Source organism: Penicillium psychrofluorescens (assembly GCF_964197705.1).
Source record: "Penicillium psychrofluorescens genome assembly, chromosome: 1".
In the NCBI taxonomy this organism is placed as follows: Eukaryota; Fungi; Ascomycota; class Eurotiomycetes; order Eurotiales; family Aspergillaceae; genus Penicillium; species Penicillium psychrofluorescens.
In genome coordinates this window covers 1,621,284-1,636,131 of record NC_133439.1, presented here as the reverse complement: position 1 = coordinate 1,636,131, position 14,848 = coordinate 1,621,284, and the positions used below count along the sequence as shown (strand labels likewise).

Below are 14,848 nucleotides of genomic sequence, written 5' to 3'. Positions count from 1 at the left end.
CTGCTCTTGTACCTCCTCACCTCCTTCTCCTCCTCCTCTTCCTTTTCCTCTATTCCCACAATTCAGTAGACACTTGCTCGCTCTTCCATGAGTGACCCTACCACCATGCCAGCCGTCCCAACAGCCGCATCTCCCACAGCTCCAACGCGATACAGCAAGCACATTGTAGTATGGCTGCCCAGTCTCGGGCTGGAGAGATCTTCGTATTGTGGATGCTGATTCTGCGCAGTTGACTACGTATCCAGGACAGAGCGGCATCGACCCTATCCCACTAGAATGGGGTGGCGCCGACGCCAAAGCGCGCGGGCCCGTGATCGCGTCGCGCAGCGCGAACCTGCTCAAACGCCGCAATGCCATGGGCGCCCATGGCGGCAGCTACAGTATCTACAATGCCCTGGCAGTTGCCGCCGGTGAGCTGGAGCCGGAGTTTCGACCGGATCTTCGCAATAGCCAGCCTACATTTGATTTCCCCTTTCAGTCTGCATGGGCAGATAAGACGAAGATTGTCTCGATGGATCCATTTGGTCATGATATTGTAAATCAATTTCGTGAGGAGCTGGATGCGGGCTGGGACATTCGTCCGACCATGGCTATTACTCGGGCTAACATGAAACTGGCGGAGATTGGCGAGGCAGTCCGCGACGGCCAGCTAGAGGTCGATGGATCGATCGTGGTCGATTCGTCTGGGGAAGTCCGCGTGACGAAGGTGGCCGTGGAGCCGGTCTGGTATCTGCCAGGTGTTGCTGAGCGATTCGGGGTGGACGAGGGAACCCTTCGACGGACATTGTTCGAACATACTGGTGGAAGCTACCCGGAGCTGATCACTCGGCCCGACCTCAAAGTCTTCCTTCCTCCGATTGGCGGCCTCACAGTGTACATCTTCGGCCCGCCCGAGCGGGTGTCCGACGAGAATGTTAAACTGGCCCTGCGGATTCACGACGAGTGCAATGGCAGCGACGTGTTCCAGTCAGATATCTGCACCTGTCGACCGTATCTGGCTTTTGGCATTCACGAGGCGATCCGTGAAGCGCAGAGCGGTGGAAGTGGCGTGGTCATTTACTTCCGCAAGGAGGGAAGAGCGTTGGGAGAGGTGATCAAGTATCTGGTGTATAATGCCCGCAAGCGCGGAGGAGATACTGCCGATAAGTACTTCACGCGGACGGAGAACATTGCCGGAGTGCGCGATGTATGGATATCATCATCATCGATTTAGAGGGACCATGCTGACTGTTTCGTTCTGTAGATGCGATTCCAGGCCCTGATGCCCGATATCCTCCACTGGTTGGGTATCAAGAAAATCGACCGTATGCTCTCCATGTCTAACATGAAGTACGACGCCATCGTGCAGTCGGGCATCGAGATCCTCGAGCGAGTCCCGATCCCGGAGCATATGATCCCGAGTGACTCCCGCGTCGAGATTGACGCTAAGATCAATGCGGGCTATTTCACAACCGGGAAACAGTTCACTACGGAGGAACTGGCCCAAGTTCGTGGGCGTGGCTGGGAGAAATGGGAAGACATTACTGTAAGTTGATGGCAACGACTATTGTTATCTGACTCGACTGACCAACTGACGCAGCATTAAACTCGGTTTGCTATGATGATGACGACCACCCATTTGATCTGCGATTCGGCTGCATTCTTGCTTATCAGGGTTTCTATTTCGGGTTAATTAAAGAATGGATTGCGGGTGTCAATGCTATAGGAATGGATCCGAGCCTGTATATCCTCAGGGATATTCAACACTTGTTGTATCAATAACAGAAAACGTAGTTGGGATCCCGTGCTAAGAACTCCCGACTCATAGATAACCCCCACGCTTATCGGCAACGCTCCGACCCGGATTCTTTTCCAGCTACTTCTTCCCCACATCGGCACCCCGATTGACGGAAATATAAGAAGCGGGCTGTTTGAATTCACACAACTTACCTCCTATGGTCTAAAATATTGCAACAGCATACCAAGAACCGTGTCCGTAATTTATCTCACGTCCCCAAATCACCGCAAACATGGGCTCCCAAGCAGCTCAAGTCACCCCGCAACCCCGAATCCCCAAAGCCGGCGTGTGGTGTCCCGCCGTAACAATCTTCGACAATGCCACCGACACACTGGACCTCGAGTCCCAAAAGAAATACTACGCCTACCTCTCCCGCAGCGGTCTCGCCGGTCTAGTAATAATGGGCACCAACTCGGAAGCATTCCTCCTAACCCGCGAAGAGCGCGCACAGCTTATCACCACCGCGCGCGAAGCAGTCGGGCCCGACTACCCCCTCATGGCGGGCGTGGGCACGCATTCCACAAAGCAGACACTGGAACTAGCGCACGACGCCGCAGCCGCAGGAGCAAACTACCTGCTCGTCCTGCCACCGGCATATTTCGGCAAAGCGACGAATATGAGCGTCGTCAAGCGGTTCTTTGCAGATGTCGCGCGCAACAGCCCGCTCCCCGTCCTGATCTACAATTTCCCCGGCGTATGCAACGGCGTCGATATAGATTCAGAGACTATCACGGACATTGTACAGGAATCAGCGGCCGCCAGTCCCAATGGGATGTCGAATATTGTCGGTGTGAAACTGACTTGCGGATCCGTGGGCAAAATCACCCGTCTGGCTGCTACTTTTGGTCCTAGCGAATTCGCCATCTTCGGTGGGCAGTCTGATTTCCTGATTGCGGGGCTGACCGTCGGGTCCGCGGGGTGTATTTCTGCATTTGCGAATGTGTTTCCGAAGACCGCGTCGCGGGTGTTTGACCTCTTCACGGCGGGTAAGATGACAGAGGCTATGGAGTTGCAGCGGAAGTCGGCGTTGGCGGAGAGTCCGTGTAAGGGCGGGATTGCATCGACTAAGTATGCGGTCGCGCTTTACTCGGCACCCGCGGCGGGGATTGAGAATGCGATGGAGAAATTGAAGCCACGCACGCCGTATGAGGAGGCCGGTGAGGGAGTCAAGAAGACGGTGAGGGAGTTGATGGGCGCAGTGGGGGAGATGGAGAAGGCGATCTAGATGTTAGTCCGTTACGTTATAGTTAAGTTGGAAGTATACGTAGTTAGAAAGCACTGAAAGAATTCTTTGACCAAATCGATCTGATTCGAGTGCTGAAAAAGCGCTCTAGACGAATCATTGCCTGCTAGTAAAGGTATCAAGACGATCTGGAGGTATGCGAGAGCAATGAGACCTGTGATGTCAACGCCGACACCGGATAGCCGCTGCTCCACTAGTATTCTGTTCTGCTCCATACATACGTAGTCCTGCTCCAATTTGCGATGGTGGGGACGATCAGATAAGATGAAAGTGCGGGCCGCCAAGAAAAAATCGGGTGGGCTCTTACGCAAATCCTTCCGGAAAAGAATAGTGACTGGAAATTGTCTTTCAGAGATCTAAACGAGTCTTTCGAGTGTTAATTCAGCTGCGATGGAATATAGTTCACGATCACATGGCTGCTGGTGCTGAAGTAAGCAGGGGCAGTGGTGGGGCCGCAGGCAGCCAATAATAATTGTGTAACAGATACGTCTGAATACATCCAATACAATTCTCCATGCATTGACTCAGCAGTAATAACGGCCACGATACGCCCCCTGTCACGGAAGAGCGACGAGCCGGGATCATACCACCCAAAATTGGAAGGCCGCTCAATCCTGGCCCGTCCGCCGTGCACCAGCACTTACTCTGTTGAGAATACTCCCATTAACTAACCACCCAATAATCCACTGCGACTGTCCAACACCTCACTTGCCTCCTCTCCACCGTTTCTCTTTTACTATTACTGTCTCGCGTGGTTTGGAGTACAGGCCGATCACGCAGTCCCACCAGGGTCAATTGTCTGCGCATTGCAGCGCAATAGTTACTTCTTCTTCACCAAACCCACTCCGATCCCTGGGTTAGCTGCCTGGATTGGGTGGGTACACTGGACCTATCCTTGTCGACCTGCGCCTCGTCTCAATCCACCGCTTCTTCCGGTCCTTTCATCATCTTCTTCCCTTCTTCCTTCATCCTATCTTTTGTCTTACTTTCTCTGGCACTGCTACTTGTGTACTGCATCTTCAACACAAGCGAATCTTGTATATTACCGAGTGAGTACCGCGTCTCTCCTTATCAGGCCTCCAAGAGATCAACCGCCGGTAGCCGATGCGGGATTAATGCCTGTGATCTTCCAAACCTGGCCATCCCTGTGCGAAACCCTGTTCAACCCTCGTTACTAACACATACTCTAGTGTCAACCATCCTGCCCGGGCAATAGTTTCACCAGATCCAATTCTTAGCCGTTACTGACCCATGTTCTGGCCTCGGCATGGATAGTGACTTTCAACTATTCTCCCCTCCACGTCAGGATGACGGGGCAAACGAAAATGAAAACCAAGACTGGACGCAATGGATGAGATGGGACGACCCGATGTTTTTAGAAGGTGATCATAAGCCAACAAGCTCCATGGACCCCCCGTTTGTTTCACCTCATTCATCCACTGGCTCCCAAGGCCAGATTCACCAGCAAGACTTCTCACCACGACTTCCACTGGGGGTGATGGAAATTTCTCCAGAGGGGACCGTCAATGGCTCACAGACACAACGACCGCAGCAGTCTGGCATGATCTCACCCAGTTCGAGTATTGGGACCAGTCGGAAGCGAAAAACCGGAAGTGATGATGATGCATCTACCTTCACTGGTCCGGTACAATCGGGCTACGGCAAGAAGGTGCCTGCCAAGAAGCGAGCACACAACGTCATTGAGAAACGATACCGTGCCAATCTGAACGAAAAAATTGCTGAGCTGCGAGATAGCGTGCCCAGTCTGCGGACCTTAAAAAACTCTAGCGGGGATTTACCGGATGATGATGACGAGGCTGACGGCGTGACACCGGCGAACAAGCTGAACAAGGCCTCCATTTTGGCCAAGGCGACAGATTACATCAAGCATCTCGAGCTTCGCAACAAACGACTGGAAGACGAAAACACATCACTGAAGAACCGGTTGCGCCAGGTGGACAAGACAGCAGACCAAGCTGTCACTTCTGCGGCTTCCGTTTCCCCACATAGTGACTGCGCCGTATCGACGGAGTCCGGGCACACCAAATCCCCGAGTGTATTCTCGAACCCCGAAGAAATCTCCAGTGAGAGCTCGCCTATATCCAAAAACCCCCCCGAGGGTCTCATTCAGGTTCCCGATTCCTGGAAACGATTCCGGGCGGAGACCGCGCAACAAGGGGCCTACGCTGAGTCGTATATTAAGCACCCATCAAACACCGAGAGCACGCCCGAGACCAAACGCCGCCGGTCAAAGATGCCCAACAAATACATGCTGGGAGCGCTGGCCGGTCTCATGGTTCTCGAAGGCTTTGGTTCCGACAAGTCAGAGCCGGACGCGAAAGGCCTTTTTGCTCTTCCGTTCAATATCCTCCGCCACCTTCAGTCACCTTCCGTTGCGCATTGGGAATACTATCTCAGAAATTTCTGGTATTCGTGGCACGCCCGGGCTATCACCCACTTCTTCGCTCTCGCCACTCTCGTCGTCGGCAGTGCGTTTGTGGTATTTGTCTACCTTTTCAACGCACAACCCGCTACCCAGCGAGTGCCGTCGAAGGAGTCCGAGGGCAAGGCTGGACCCGCAACTTCTAGCGATTTCCGCCGTCAAGCCTGGCTAACTAGTATGCAACGGGCTGGTGTGCCACGGCATAGGTTTTTCCACGAGTGGTATGTGGTGACCTCGAGGTGCTTTGAATATGTCTTGCGGTGCTTTATGGGGTGGAAGCTCTACTCCTGGGCCACAGGTATCACACAGGAGGATGAAATAGGTCGTGTGAAAACGTGGGACATTGCTATCGACGCGCAGCTGACGGGTGGTGACCCCGAAATCAGCAAGAGCCGGCTTGTCCTCACGATCTTTGCTGCGGGAACGCTTCCCAGCACCCCGATGCGGATGATGCTCAAGGCTCTGCACATTCGAATTTTGCTCTTCAGGGTTGGTGAATCAGGCTCTTGGACTTTCCACATTTCCAATGATGTCGCGCGTGCTCTTGCCAGGTACCAATGGGGCATTGCGAAAAGCATCAACGATGCATTGCCCGACGGCCATTCGGAGGCTCTTCCCAGTAACTTCGCTGCGCTACTCGAGCTTGATTGTGAGGAGGTCATGACCGACACCATCATGCAAAGGGCTGTAAATCTTACGTGGAATCAGCCAACACAGGAAGGTAGTGTGGACGACGAGGTTCTTCTCGACGTGGTGGAGGAGGATCCCGCGATTCAAACCTGCATGGATGCTCTCGCAGCGTGGTGGTCCAGCCATCTGCTCCAGAATGCGCTCCTCAACTACTTTGAAGCGAGCGAAGGAGGCCCCTTATCGAAAGCGAGCCGTGATTCTTTCAAAGAGAAGATTAGTATGTCTCTTGATGTTGCTCCTCGTCTCTCCGCGGCATACACCCGCGCGCTTGTCATGAAAGCGGCCTTATTTGAACAGAACCGAATCCAGAACGTTGGTGCGGTCCTCGCTGCGCTGCCAGAGGACAAGAGAGAAGGCGAGCAGAGCCATGCATCGAATTTCCTGGACTCGTCGCTTCCGGTTTCTGTCCGTGAAGAGATCTCTGTTGCCGTGCGGTGTGCTATGATCGCAGCCATCGTCACTGCTCGCTCCACTGGCGACACCTCGTTGCCCTCGTCTTTCACCGTTGACAAGGCGATCAGTATATTCAACCAGCTTCCCATCGATCCCCTTGAGCTCACCCTGCTGGGCTTTTCTGCGGTCTACCACCTGCTGCATCTCCTAGCTTCTGATGTGGACTACATTGCCTCATCCGATTCATCATCTTCCTCCCTAGTCTCTGAGGCTGCATCCTCCGCCGACGACGAAGCAGACGACAAACCTCGGCCACTCGCCAACCGCGCTATCTGTCCACAAGACATCCCGAACCTCGGCCGCGTCGCCGCAGAACTCGTCTACTGGGCGCGCAACGCCTACAACCCCGCCTTTTACGGCTTCTCCTCTGACCTCGTGGATGTCGTGGTGAAATCATGCTCCGAACTATGCGAAAATGCCGGCATAGATGTGAACGACTACCTCCGCGCCGTCCCTGAACCGTCCCAATCGAAGAAGCGACGCTGGCGCCGCCGCCGAGGCGGATCCGACCAGTCGGTCTCTAGTGACGCCGATCAAGAACAAGACCTGATGGATATGCAATTCATTAAGCCTCTGCAGAGGGAACGGTCGGCCAGCAATGATACAGGATATGGCAGTTTGAGCGTCGAGGAAGATGGCCAGCCGGCTCCCAATAATGTTCCAGATAAGGCTCAGGAGGTTTCTGCTTAAAAATGTGTACTTTGCGTTTGTACATGAACTATGGATGGCGTGGGTGGTTAATTGGGATCTAAGTATTAAGTCTGGCGTTCTTTGCTTTGGACTGGCGTTGTTATTATTAGTCTTGGAAGAAAGCAGGGTAGGAATAGGTTATGACGCATGAAGGTCTGGCTGCCAAATACAAAATATTCTTCTCAAAATTATACCCGAAATCCAATGACGGCGTTGAATGCAGAGACAGGTGCTCTCTCCTATTACGGCAGTCCGGCACATGCTCAACTAGCTCCTGACGATCAAGCTTTCACAGCAAGGGACGTCAACCTAAACCTCCCACCTAAAAGAAAGCGCCCAGGAGACCGGAAACACCATTCTTCAGTGTCCAGGGCTTCTTTGGCTCGACGGCATGGACATCCATTGACTTTAAACCAGTCGTCAAATCCATCTCGTAGCTACGCACGAAAAGTCTCCAGTCCCTTGTCCACAATTTCCAGAAGACATATAGAGCTAGGACCACCGGGGCAGCAAGGAAGCTCACAAAAAACTCGTATGCGGTCCCAAGGCATCCATCTGGCCAGAGAGACGTGTAAAACGTAGCTATTGTGCAAATGAAGCAGAGAATGAGACCAATCCAGCTGCCACAGACACCAAAGGCAGCCTCGTAAGGAATTTCGCCCCTAGAATGGCCCTGGACTCGCCACCCCTTCCGGAACCGAATATGAGCTGCGCATATACTGCCCCAAGTGAAAAAGGCCGATAGTCCTGACAAAGCCAGAAGCCAGTTGAAAATGGTCTCTGAAGATGAAGCCTCTGTGATATAGGCGATCAGAGCAAAAACCATCTGGACGCCAAGACATGTGAGAGGACGGCCCTTTTTGTCAACGTATTTAAGAAATGCAGGTGCCATTCCATGAAGAGCTAGAGCCTGCATAGTTCGAGTAGACCCGAATGTACAGGAATTAGCGACGCTGAGAACTGAAATGGTGATGATCGCATTGAAGATCGATGGGAGAACAGGAATCCCAGCCAATCGAATAGCCAAAACAAAAGCAGAATTTTTCGTCGCGCTGTCAGAGGCATTGAGCAGATTTTTGGAATTGGATGGTACGATGATGCCCACGATCAAAAGCGAAATCACGTAGAAGAAGGCTATTCGCCAGAAAACTTGTTTAGCCGCTCGAGGGAGTTCTTTGCGTGGATTTGCTGCCTCAGCGGCCGCAAGGCCAATGAATTCAGTCCCGCCATATGCGAATGCTGCTGTGACGAAGACGGAGCAGAATCCCGAAAAGCCATTCCGGAAGGCTCCAGGGGTTTCCCAGTATTCAAAGCCAATATAGCCGCGGTGGTCTGTGGATACACCTCCGCAGTCAATAATGATGCCGAGGATGATAAAACCCAGGATGCCAATGATTTTTATGATAGAGAGTATGAATTCAACCTCTCCATATCCACGCACGCCAAAAACCTGAATGGCGCACACAGGGACAAGAAAAACGGTAACCCAGACACCATTGTTAATGCTGCTATTCCAATAGTTGATGGTCAAGCCTGCTGCCACCAATTCAAAAGGCAGCGTGGTAAGCCAGCTAATTGCGTAATCCCAGCCCATAGCAAAGCCCCTGTGATAATTAGCATCGTAATGAGCAGTGCTGTTTTAATAGATTCAGACCTCACCACGAAGGGTCAAGAAATCGACAACAGTAAACATAGAAAGACCCATTGACAGGATATAAGACGGCCAGTTCTGCAAGTGCTTGCACTGTGCAGAGCATCATGATGCCAATAATAATGAAACAGATTAGCTATAATTGCATCAGCCTTCCGGAGCTCTTCCATTGCCAATCGAACGCAAGAATCCAACGTACCACACTGCCCGGTCCACCGCTCTGTAGAGCACTGCCTATACTCACGAAATAACCCGAGCCAATCGCCCCACCTGTACTCAGTCAGAGACTGGTATCAGAATCAATTATAAATTAAATACCTATGGCAATCATTTGCATGTGGCGGCCTTTCAGGTCACGGCTTAAGGCCCGCGGGGCCTGCGTATCCTCGACATCCGACTCCATGACTGTATCATGATTTTTCTGGGGATTTTCATTGGTGACTTCCATTATAAAAACAGCTCAATGCTGAAGCGGATTGATGCATATATAAACAAAAACGTTGGGTGGACAGAGCCCCAGTTTTATGCCGGCGCTGATAAGCTGTACCTCGGACGTAGAATGGCACGCGAGCTAATAAAGGAAGAGTCTAACGAAAGCCTCCCATACTGCACGGTATCGCACATTGATTGTCTGTGCCCAAAGCTCCTTTGCCCCTCTCCATTGCCATAAGGTTCCCCCGGCCCGGGGGCCAAGGTTTATTATATCGTGGTTGGACCTTCCTGAATTATAGGTAAATGAGAGGGGGGCAGAGTTTATCTGACCTTTCAGCTGTAAAACATCATATAGCGATATCTGCACAAAATGTCTACTAACCCTACATTCTGCTGGTAAGAAGTACAGGATCTCAAGCTCTGGCGCGGAAGTCGCTACCTTGCGTTGCCATAGGTGTGGGTCCGGAAGTATTTGGAGAGGTCAGGCGATTCTGGTTCACAGAGAACGTAACGTTAAGTCCCAGAGGGGGTGGAAGGAAAGCTCCGAAATTTCTCCCGTAGCATCATGTCTGATCGCTTTCCCCGCGAAACGTTAGCCGATCTGTCGGCTAAGTAACCGCCTAGCGAAGCTCCGATAAAGGCTCAGCTTGTGTGTCATTTGAATGCGTTATTAATGGAGATATTATCATTAAAAAGCAGAGATCGCCGTTTTATTCTGCGAGTTTGCCCCTAATAAACATGATCATTGCGTCCGTGTACAGCTTGGTAGTTGGCACAGTGTGTCCACCAGGATGAATGAGCACTTTCTCCTCCTCGGTGCCGGTCGTCGCATCGATCAGAGTGCGACTTCTTTTGTCGTACACGATGTCATCCAATCTGCCATTCACATGGAGCAGGGGTGCGGATATCTTGGGAGAATAAAAAGCTTTGTATCGCGGGCTCAACCCAGCAAACCCGCAGCAACTAATTGCGAACTTGATTGGCTCAACTCCTTTAAATGAAGCAGGGAATGGGATTCCCCCGCTTTCGATTGCGACCTTCTCAAAGATTTCTTCTCTGCCAGGTTCTAGCATACTTGCAATAAGCCCCGTCAAGAACCCACCCTGGGAATACCCTATAACACCGGCAAACGGCCCTTGAGTACGCATCAGATCACCAAGTCGCTGCAGTCCATCGAGCAATCCCGGAAATTCGTCGTCGTCAGTGACTTTGTAAAACCATCCATACCCGGGGTCAGTCCCCGGTATGTAGCGTGCCCAATCGGTAGGTTTGAGTCTCCAGGTGCCAGTTGGGTAGACAAGTTCTGCGCCTCCTGGATAAGCTGGATGGAAGCCAGGTGTCGGTGCAGCGGGAAATGATTTCTGGAGAGCTGCCTCCAATCCAGGAATATCGGCGCGGAAAGATTCGCCAGTCTCAGTGTAGCCTATATTGTTCCATCGTCTGATTAGCTGAAGCTCTACAGTTATCTTCCTTCTTTTCTGATACCATGAATCATAAGAATCTTCAACTTTGCAGGAGACACTTCATCCATCGCAACGGTTGCCATGGCTGCAGGTTGGAGACGGATGACGGAAAAAGAAGGGGATTAATCTCCAGGGCATGGACATAAATAATTCCCATATTAGTCAACTAGCTTGACTGTTGGCGTATTCCTGCCATATGACCGGCCCGGGTACAGCTACCCGTGGCCCTAAGGCTAGTAGAAAGCCAATCCTGGCATTTAAAAAGACTCTAGACTGGATAATGAGCCGAAACTCTATCGAAGCGGAACCTGAGCAGTGGTGAACTCCCTGGCGGTTTGGACTGGTTTTTCTCTCAATTGTCGACGCTGGCTGCGCTCTGATTAGACTTGGAGGAATGCAAGATAGAAGTGAGGATTGGCGCATGAAGGAAGGAGTCCCAAATACAAGATTCAAAGACTACACATAGTACTTTTCTAAAGTCCGAAAAAAGGAAAGTCTTGCCTGAGGCACCAAGTCGGGAAGGTCATGTGACGACCCAAGACGGCAACAATCAGCCACGTCACCATGGAAGCTCGGGCAGCAAAAAGCCACAGCCTGATCGGAAATATGCTAATTCAACCGTATGGCTACGAGTGATATGTAGTGGTAGTCCGTGATAAGTTGAAATCTCATTACTGGACCACCATCACACGTGGCGTATGCAGCACACGAATGGACCAATGTCTGCCTGGAGGCTGAGCGTAGTCTAGCCCCCGTTAGGCTCCGCGGAGTGGGCTAGGCAACGCTACAAGCTGATGTCAGAAATGAAGTTACTGTACTGATTTCAGCCCCCTTTTACAAGCTAGATTTGCTTCCTACAGAATCAGACAATAAGAGATTTATTCATTCGTGCACTTCCATCCTGAGACGTCATACGTGCTCGATTTGGCAGCTCCCACCGAGTTCAGGTGACCGATAGCGTGGATAGGACGCCTTATAAAGACTCCGTCGGAGACGGGCGGTAAATTTATTCCTCCTTTTTTTTCGCGTCCTCAGCACTATGGCTCCCTTCAAAGTCATCATCGTCGGCGGCAGCGTCGCTGGCATGGCGCTGGCGAACATGCTCGAGCGGTACGGGATTGACTTTATCGTGCTGGAAAAACTCTCCGTGATTGCGCCGCAGTTGGGCGCGAGTATTGCGATTCTGCCCAATGGTCAGCGCATTCTTCAACAGCTGGGGTGCCTTGACGCGGCCACCCAACAGGGCGGACCATCCGACACCTTTTCGAACTATGATGACGAGACAAAGAATTGGATTAAAACTGAGGGAATAGGCAATATGATGATGAAAATGTTCGTCGATGCGTTCTCTTTGGCCTGATTCTGGGGCGGTTTATGTTTTCTGACAACTGAGCAGATTCGGGTACAAGCTTTGGTTTCTGGATCGGCAACAGTTGATTCAGACATTATTCGATAACCTGCGGGATAAGTCTCGGGTTTTGACGTCTTGCCCTGTGGTGAAGATTGAATGGTCGGGCACCGGTGTCGCTGTTGAGACCGCAGATGCCACTGTACACCATGGCGACCTGGTTGTCGGCGCAGATGGAATACACAGTCGTGTGGTACAGGAGATGCAGCGCCTCGGCGACATTGATACTCCAGGAACTGACCTTCTAGGTCGAGATAAAGGTAAGTAACTGTCTTTCGACACCATGAGTCTGGCAGAATTCTCACCGAACACCCTCTTAGCAATCTCTTGCACCTATCGATGCATCTTCGGCATATCCAAAGATACAGACGGAAAAGTCCGCACCCAGTTTTCAAGGTCCTACAGACACCACCGGAGCTACCTGTTCGCAGACGGACCGAAAGGTAGGTGGTATTGGTTTGCCTTCTTCAAAAACGATGAGAAGACACACGGCCTCTCTATTCCTCGCTACACCGATGAAGACAAAGAGAAGCTGGCTGCCATGTACAAAGACGATATTTTGCAGCCTGGCCTTACATTTGGGGACGCGTACAGGGACCAGATTTTTTCAACCTTGGTGCCACTTGAGGAAGGCATTTTGAAAACATGCTTTTACAAGAGAATTGTTTTGACGGGTGATGCCTGGCACAAGGTATTCCTCCACTAGCCGAAAACGGTCAAGCTCCAAACTGACGAGGCATGATCAGATTCATCCCCTGACTGGGCAAGGAGGAAACAACGCAATGGTTTCCGGAGCGTACTTGGCGAACAAGCTCAAAGAACTCATAAGTAAAGACGCTGTTGTAAAGGATGCCGAGCTCCAGGCCGCATTCCGCGAATACAGTCGTGTCCGAGGACAGCTGGTTAAACAGACGATGCAGGCTTCTCATGCGATGCAGCGAATGGAGTCTTTTGATACCCCGGTATTGAAATTCATTCAGCAGAAACTTGTCAGTAAAATGCCGGTTGATGGGATTCTAGCCCGATTCCCGCCAGCATTCACAACTGCTTCGTCGTTGAAATACATCCCGCTTCCTTCGAACCCGGGAACTTTTCCTTTCGACGACGAGATCAAGATGAAGTTGGGGGACCGCGCCATGCGTTGGAATATATTTTGGATATCCTTGTTGGCCATCAACGTGTGGATCCATCGTACCTGCTTTCAATATGTGGGAGAGACACAGCCACAAGCTTCACACCTATCCAATCCATTTCTGGTATCAAAATTCGGCGAGGTTTTCTCATGGGTGTTCGACGAAGATCAGTCCTGGAATGATAAATTCTATTACCATTCTTTAATTGCGGCAACTATGAGCACAATTTGCATTGAATCTTATCGACAGTCCTTTTTGTTGAAGGCAGTGAGCAGGTAAGCGAGGCCTTCAAATCTGAGTGTGAACATTCTCTTACTTATTGCAGCGCGTTGCTATTTGCCCTGGCCTCGAATTTACTCCCTTGGGAGTACGTATTGCCACTTTACTTTGCACTCTATATTCTTGCCACTGCGCCTCGGGCCTTTTATTATCCCTCCCCTAGGGCAGTGGATATGGGCGTAGCAAAAGCCATTATGCCTGCCTATTGGGCTGTCTATGGATTAGCATATCTTTACACATGGAGATTTGCGACCTTTTTCCCTACCCTGTTATGGCAAGGAGCGCATGCTCTCTTCCCCATATCCATCGCGCTTTTCAAAAGAATCCGAACCAAGAGTGCAAGTCCAGCCGCTAAGGCTGAATTGCAGCTCGTTGGTGACCAGGACATTGGACTGCTGGCCTCATTTCAGAGACTTTCATCTTTCTTGCCAGCATTGTTTAGCACTGTCATTGCCTGCATTTTTCATCCACAATACGCCTCATTTGGATCGATGTACTACAATGGGAAGGCCTTTGGCGATTCCGCCAAGATTATGTCTATGAACGTGAGTATTGTGATAATCATGCTCTTCGCTCTCTGGGACCTTCGGCGAGTGCACGCGACGGATTTGGGGGTGGTCCGGGGCGCAATTCTTATTTTATTACTGTCCCTTGTTCTCACTCCCGCAGGGGCACTTCTGCAGCTCTGGGTCTACCGAGAGACTAAATGGCAGCAAGGTCGACAGAGGCCCGATAAGGCTGGCGATAAGATGTGTTCGCCTAGTGAAAAGGTTATTGGAGGAAAATCATGAGCCAAGTGGCTTATCCAGATGCCGAAAGTCATTGCGTTGCAAAGAATCAAAAGTCCTCGCTCCTTGTCGTTTAGGCTGAGAGTGCATGTCGTCATCTGCTACCCTGGCGTACTCCACCCATTCAAACTTGGTCATTGTTTATTAAACGTTGCAGTCGCGATCGGATCGGATGCTGGTTCCGGGGCGATCAGGGCTCCACCTGGCGGAGCTTGGGTGTGTGAGGTACCTGAGTCTATCTGTCCTGGCTGTCGTCACGACCTGAGTCTTTGACTTTTGCATTGCACGGAAGAAAATTTAATTGGTGTTCAATTGTGTAAATTTTGGAAACATTTCTTCCATCCTGATTGTGCTGGCCGCTATGATCTACGTCTGAATGCGATTCGCGGGTATTTCAA

At 51.3% G+C, this 14,848-nt stretch overlaps 5 protein-coding genes across 5 annotated transcripts; 4 read left to right on the top strand and 1 right to left on the bottom strand.

Annotated features, from left to right (window-relative positions):
• Positions 1–105: 105 nt before the first annotated feature.
• On the top strand, positions 106–1,585 carry PFLUO_LOCUS606 (Uracil-regulated protein 1; the record flags this gene model as incomplete). Its single annotated transcript, XM_073783600.1, has 4 exons — positions 106–168; positions 230–1,186; positions 1,244–1,525; positions 1,580–1,585. The coding sequence occupies 4 exons, from the start codon at positions 106–108 to the stop codon at positions 1,583–1,585; spliced, it is 1,308 nt and encodes a 435-aa protein (XP_073634703.1).
• Positions 1,586–2,009: 424 nt separating this feature from the next.
• On the top strand, positions 2,010–3,002 carry PFLUO_LOCUS605 (uncharacterized protein; the record flags this gene model as incomplete). The annotated part of the gene is made up of 1 exon (XM_073783589.1): positions 2,010–3,002. The coding sequence occupies one exon, from the start codon at positions 2,010–2,012 to the stop codon at positions 3,000–3,002; it is 993 nt and encodes a 330-aa protein (XP_073634702.1).
• Positions 3,003–4,425: 1,423 nt separating this feature from the next.
• Positions 4,426–7,296, top strand: PFLUO_LOCUS604 (Clr6 histone deacetylase associated PHD protein-2 Cph2; the record flags this gene model as incomplete). Its single annotated transcript, XM_073783578.1, has 1 exon — positions 4,426–7,296. One exon carries the CDS (start codon positions 4,426–4,428, stop codon positions 7,294–7,296), a length of 2,871 nt encoding a protein of 956 aa, XP_073634701.1.
• Positions 7,297–10,089: 2,793 nt separating this feature from the next.
• On the bottom strand, positions 10,090–10,925 carry PFLUO_LOCUS603 (Family of serine hydrolases 3; the record flags this gene model as incomplete). Its single annotated transcript, XM_073783567.1, has 2 exons — positions 10,090–10,802; positions 10,865–10,925. 2 exons carry the CDS (start codon positions 10,923–10,925, stop codon positions 10,090–10,092), a joined length of 774 nt encoding a protein of 257 aa, XP_073634700.1.
• A 956-nt stretch (positions 10,926–11,881) lies between these two features.
• On the top strand, positions 11,882–13,662 carry PFLUO_LOCUS602 (uncharacterized protein; the record flags this gene model as incomplete). The annotated part of the gene is made up of 4 exons (XM_073783556.1): positions 11,882–12,174; positions 12,239–12,510; positions 12,571–12,941; positions 12,997–13,662. 4 exons carry the CDS (start codon positions 11,882–11,884, stop codon positions 13,660–13,662), a joined length of 1,602 nt encoding a protein of 533 aa, XP_073634699.1.
• Positions 13,663–14,848: the final 1,186 nt, after the last annotated feature.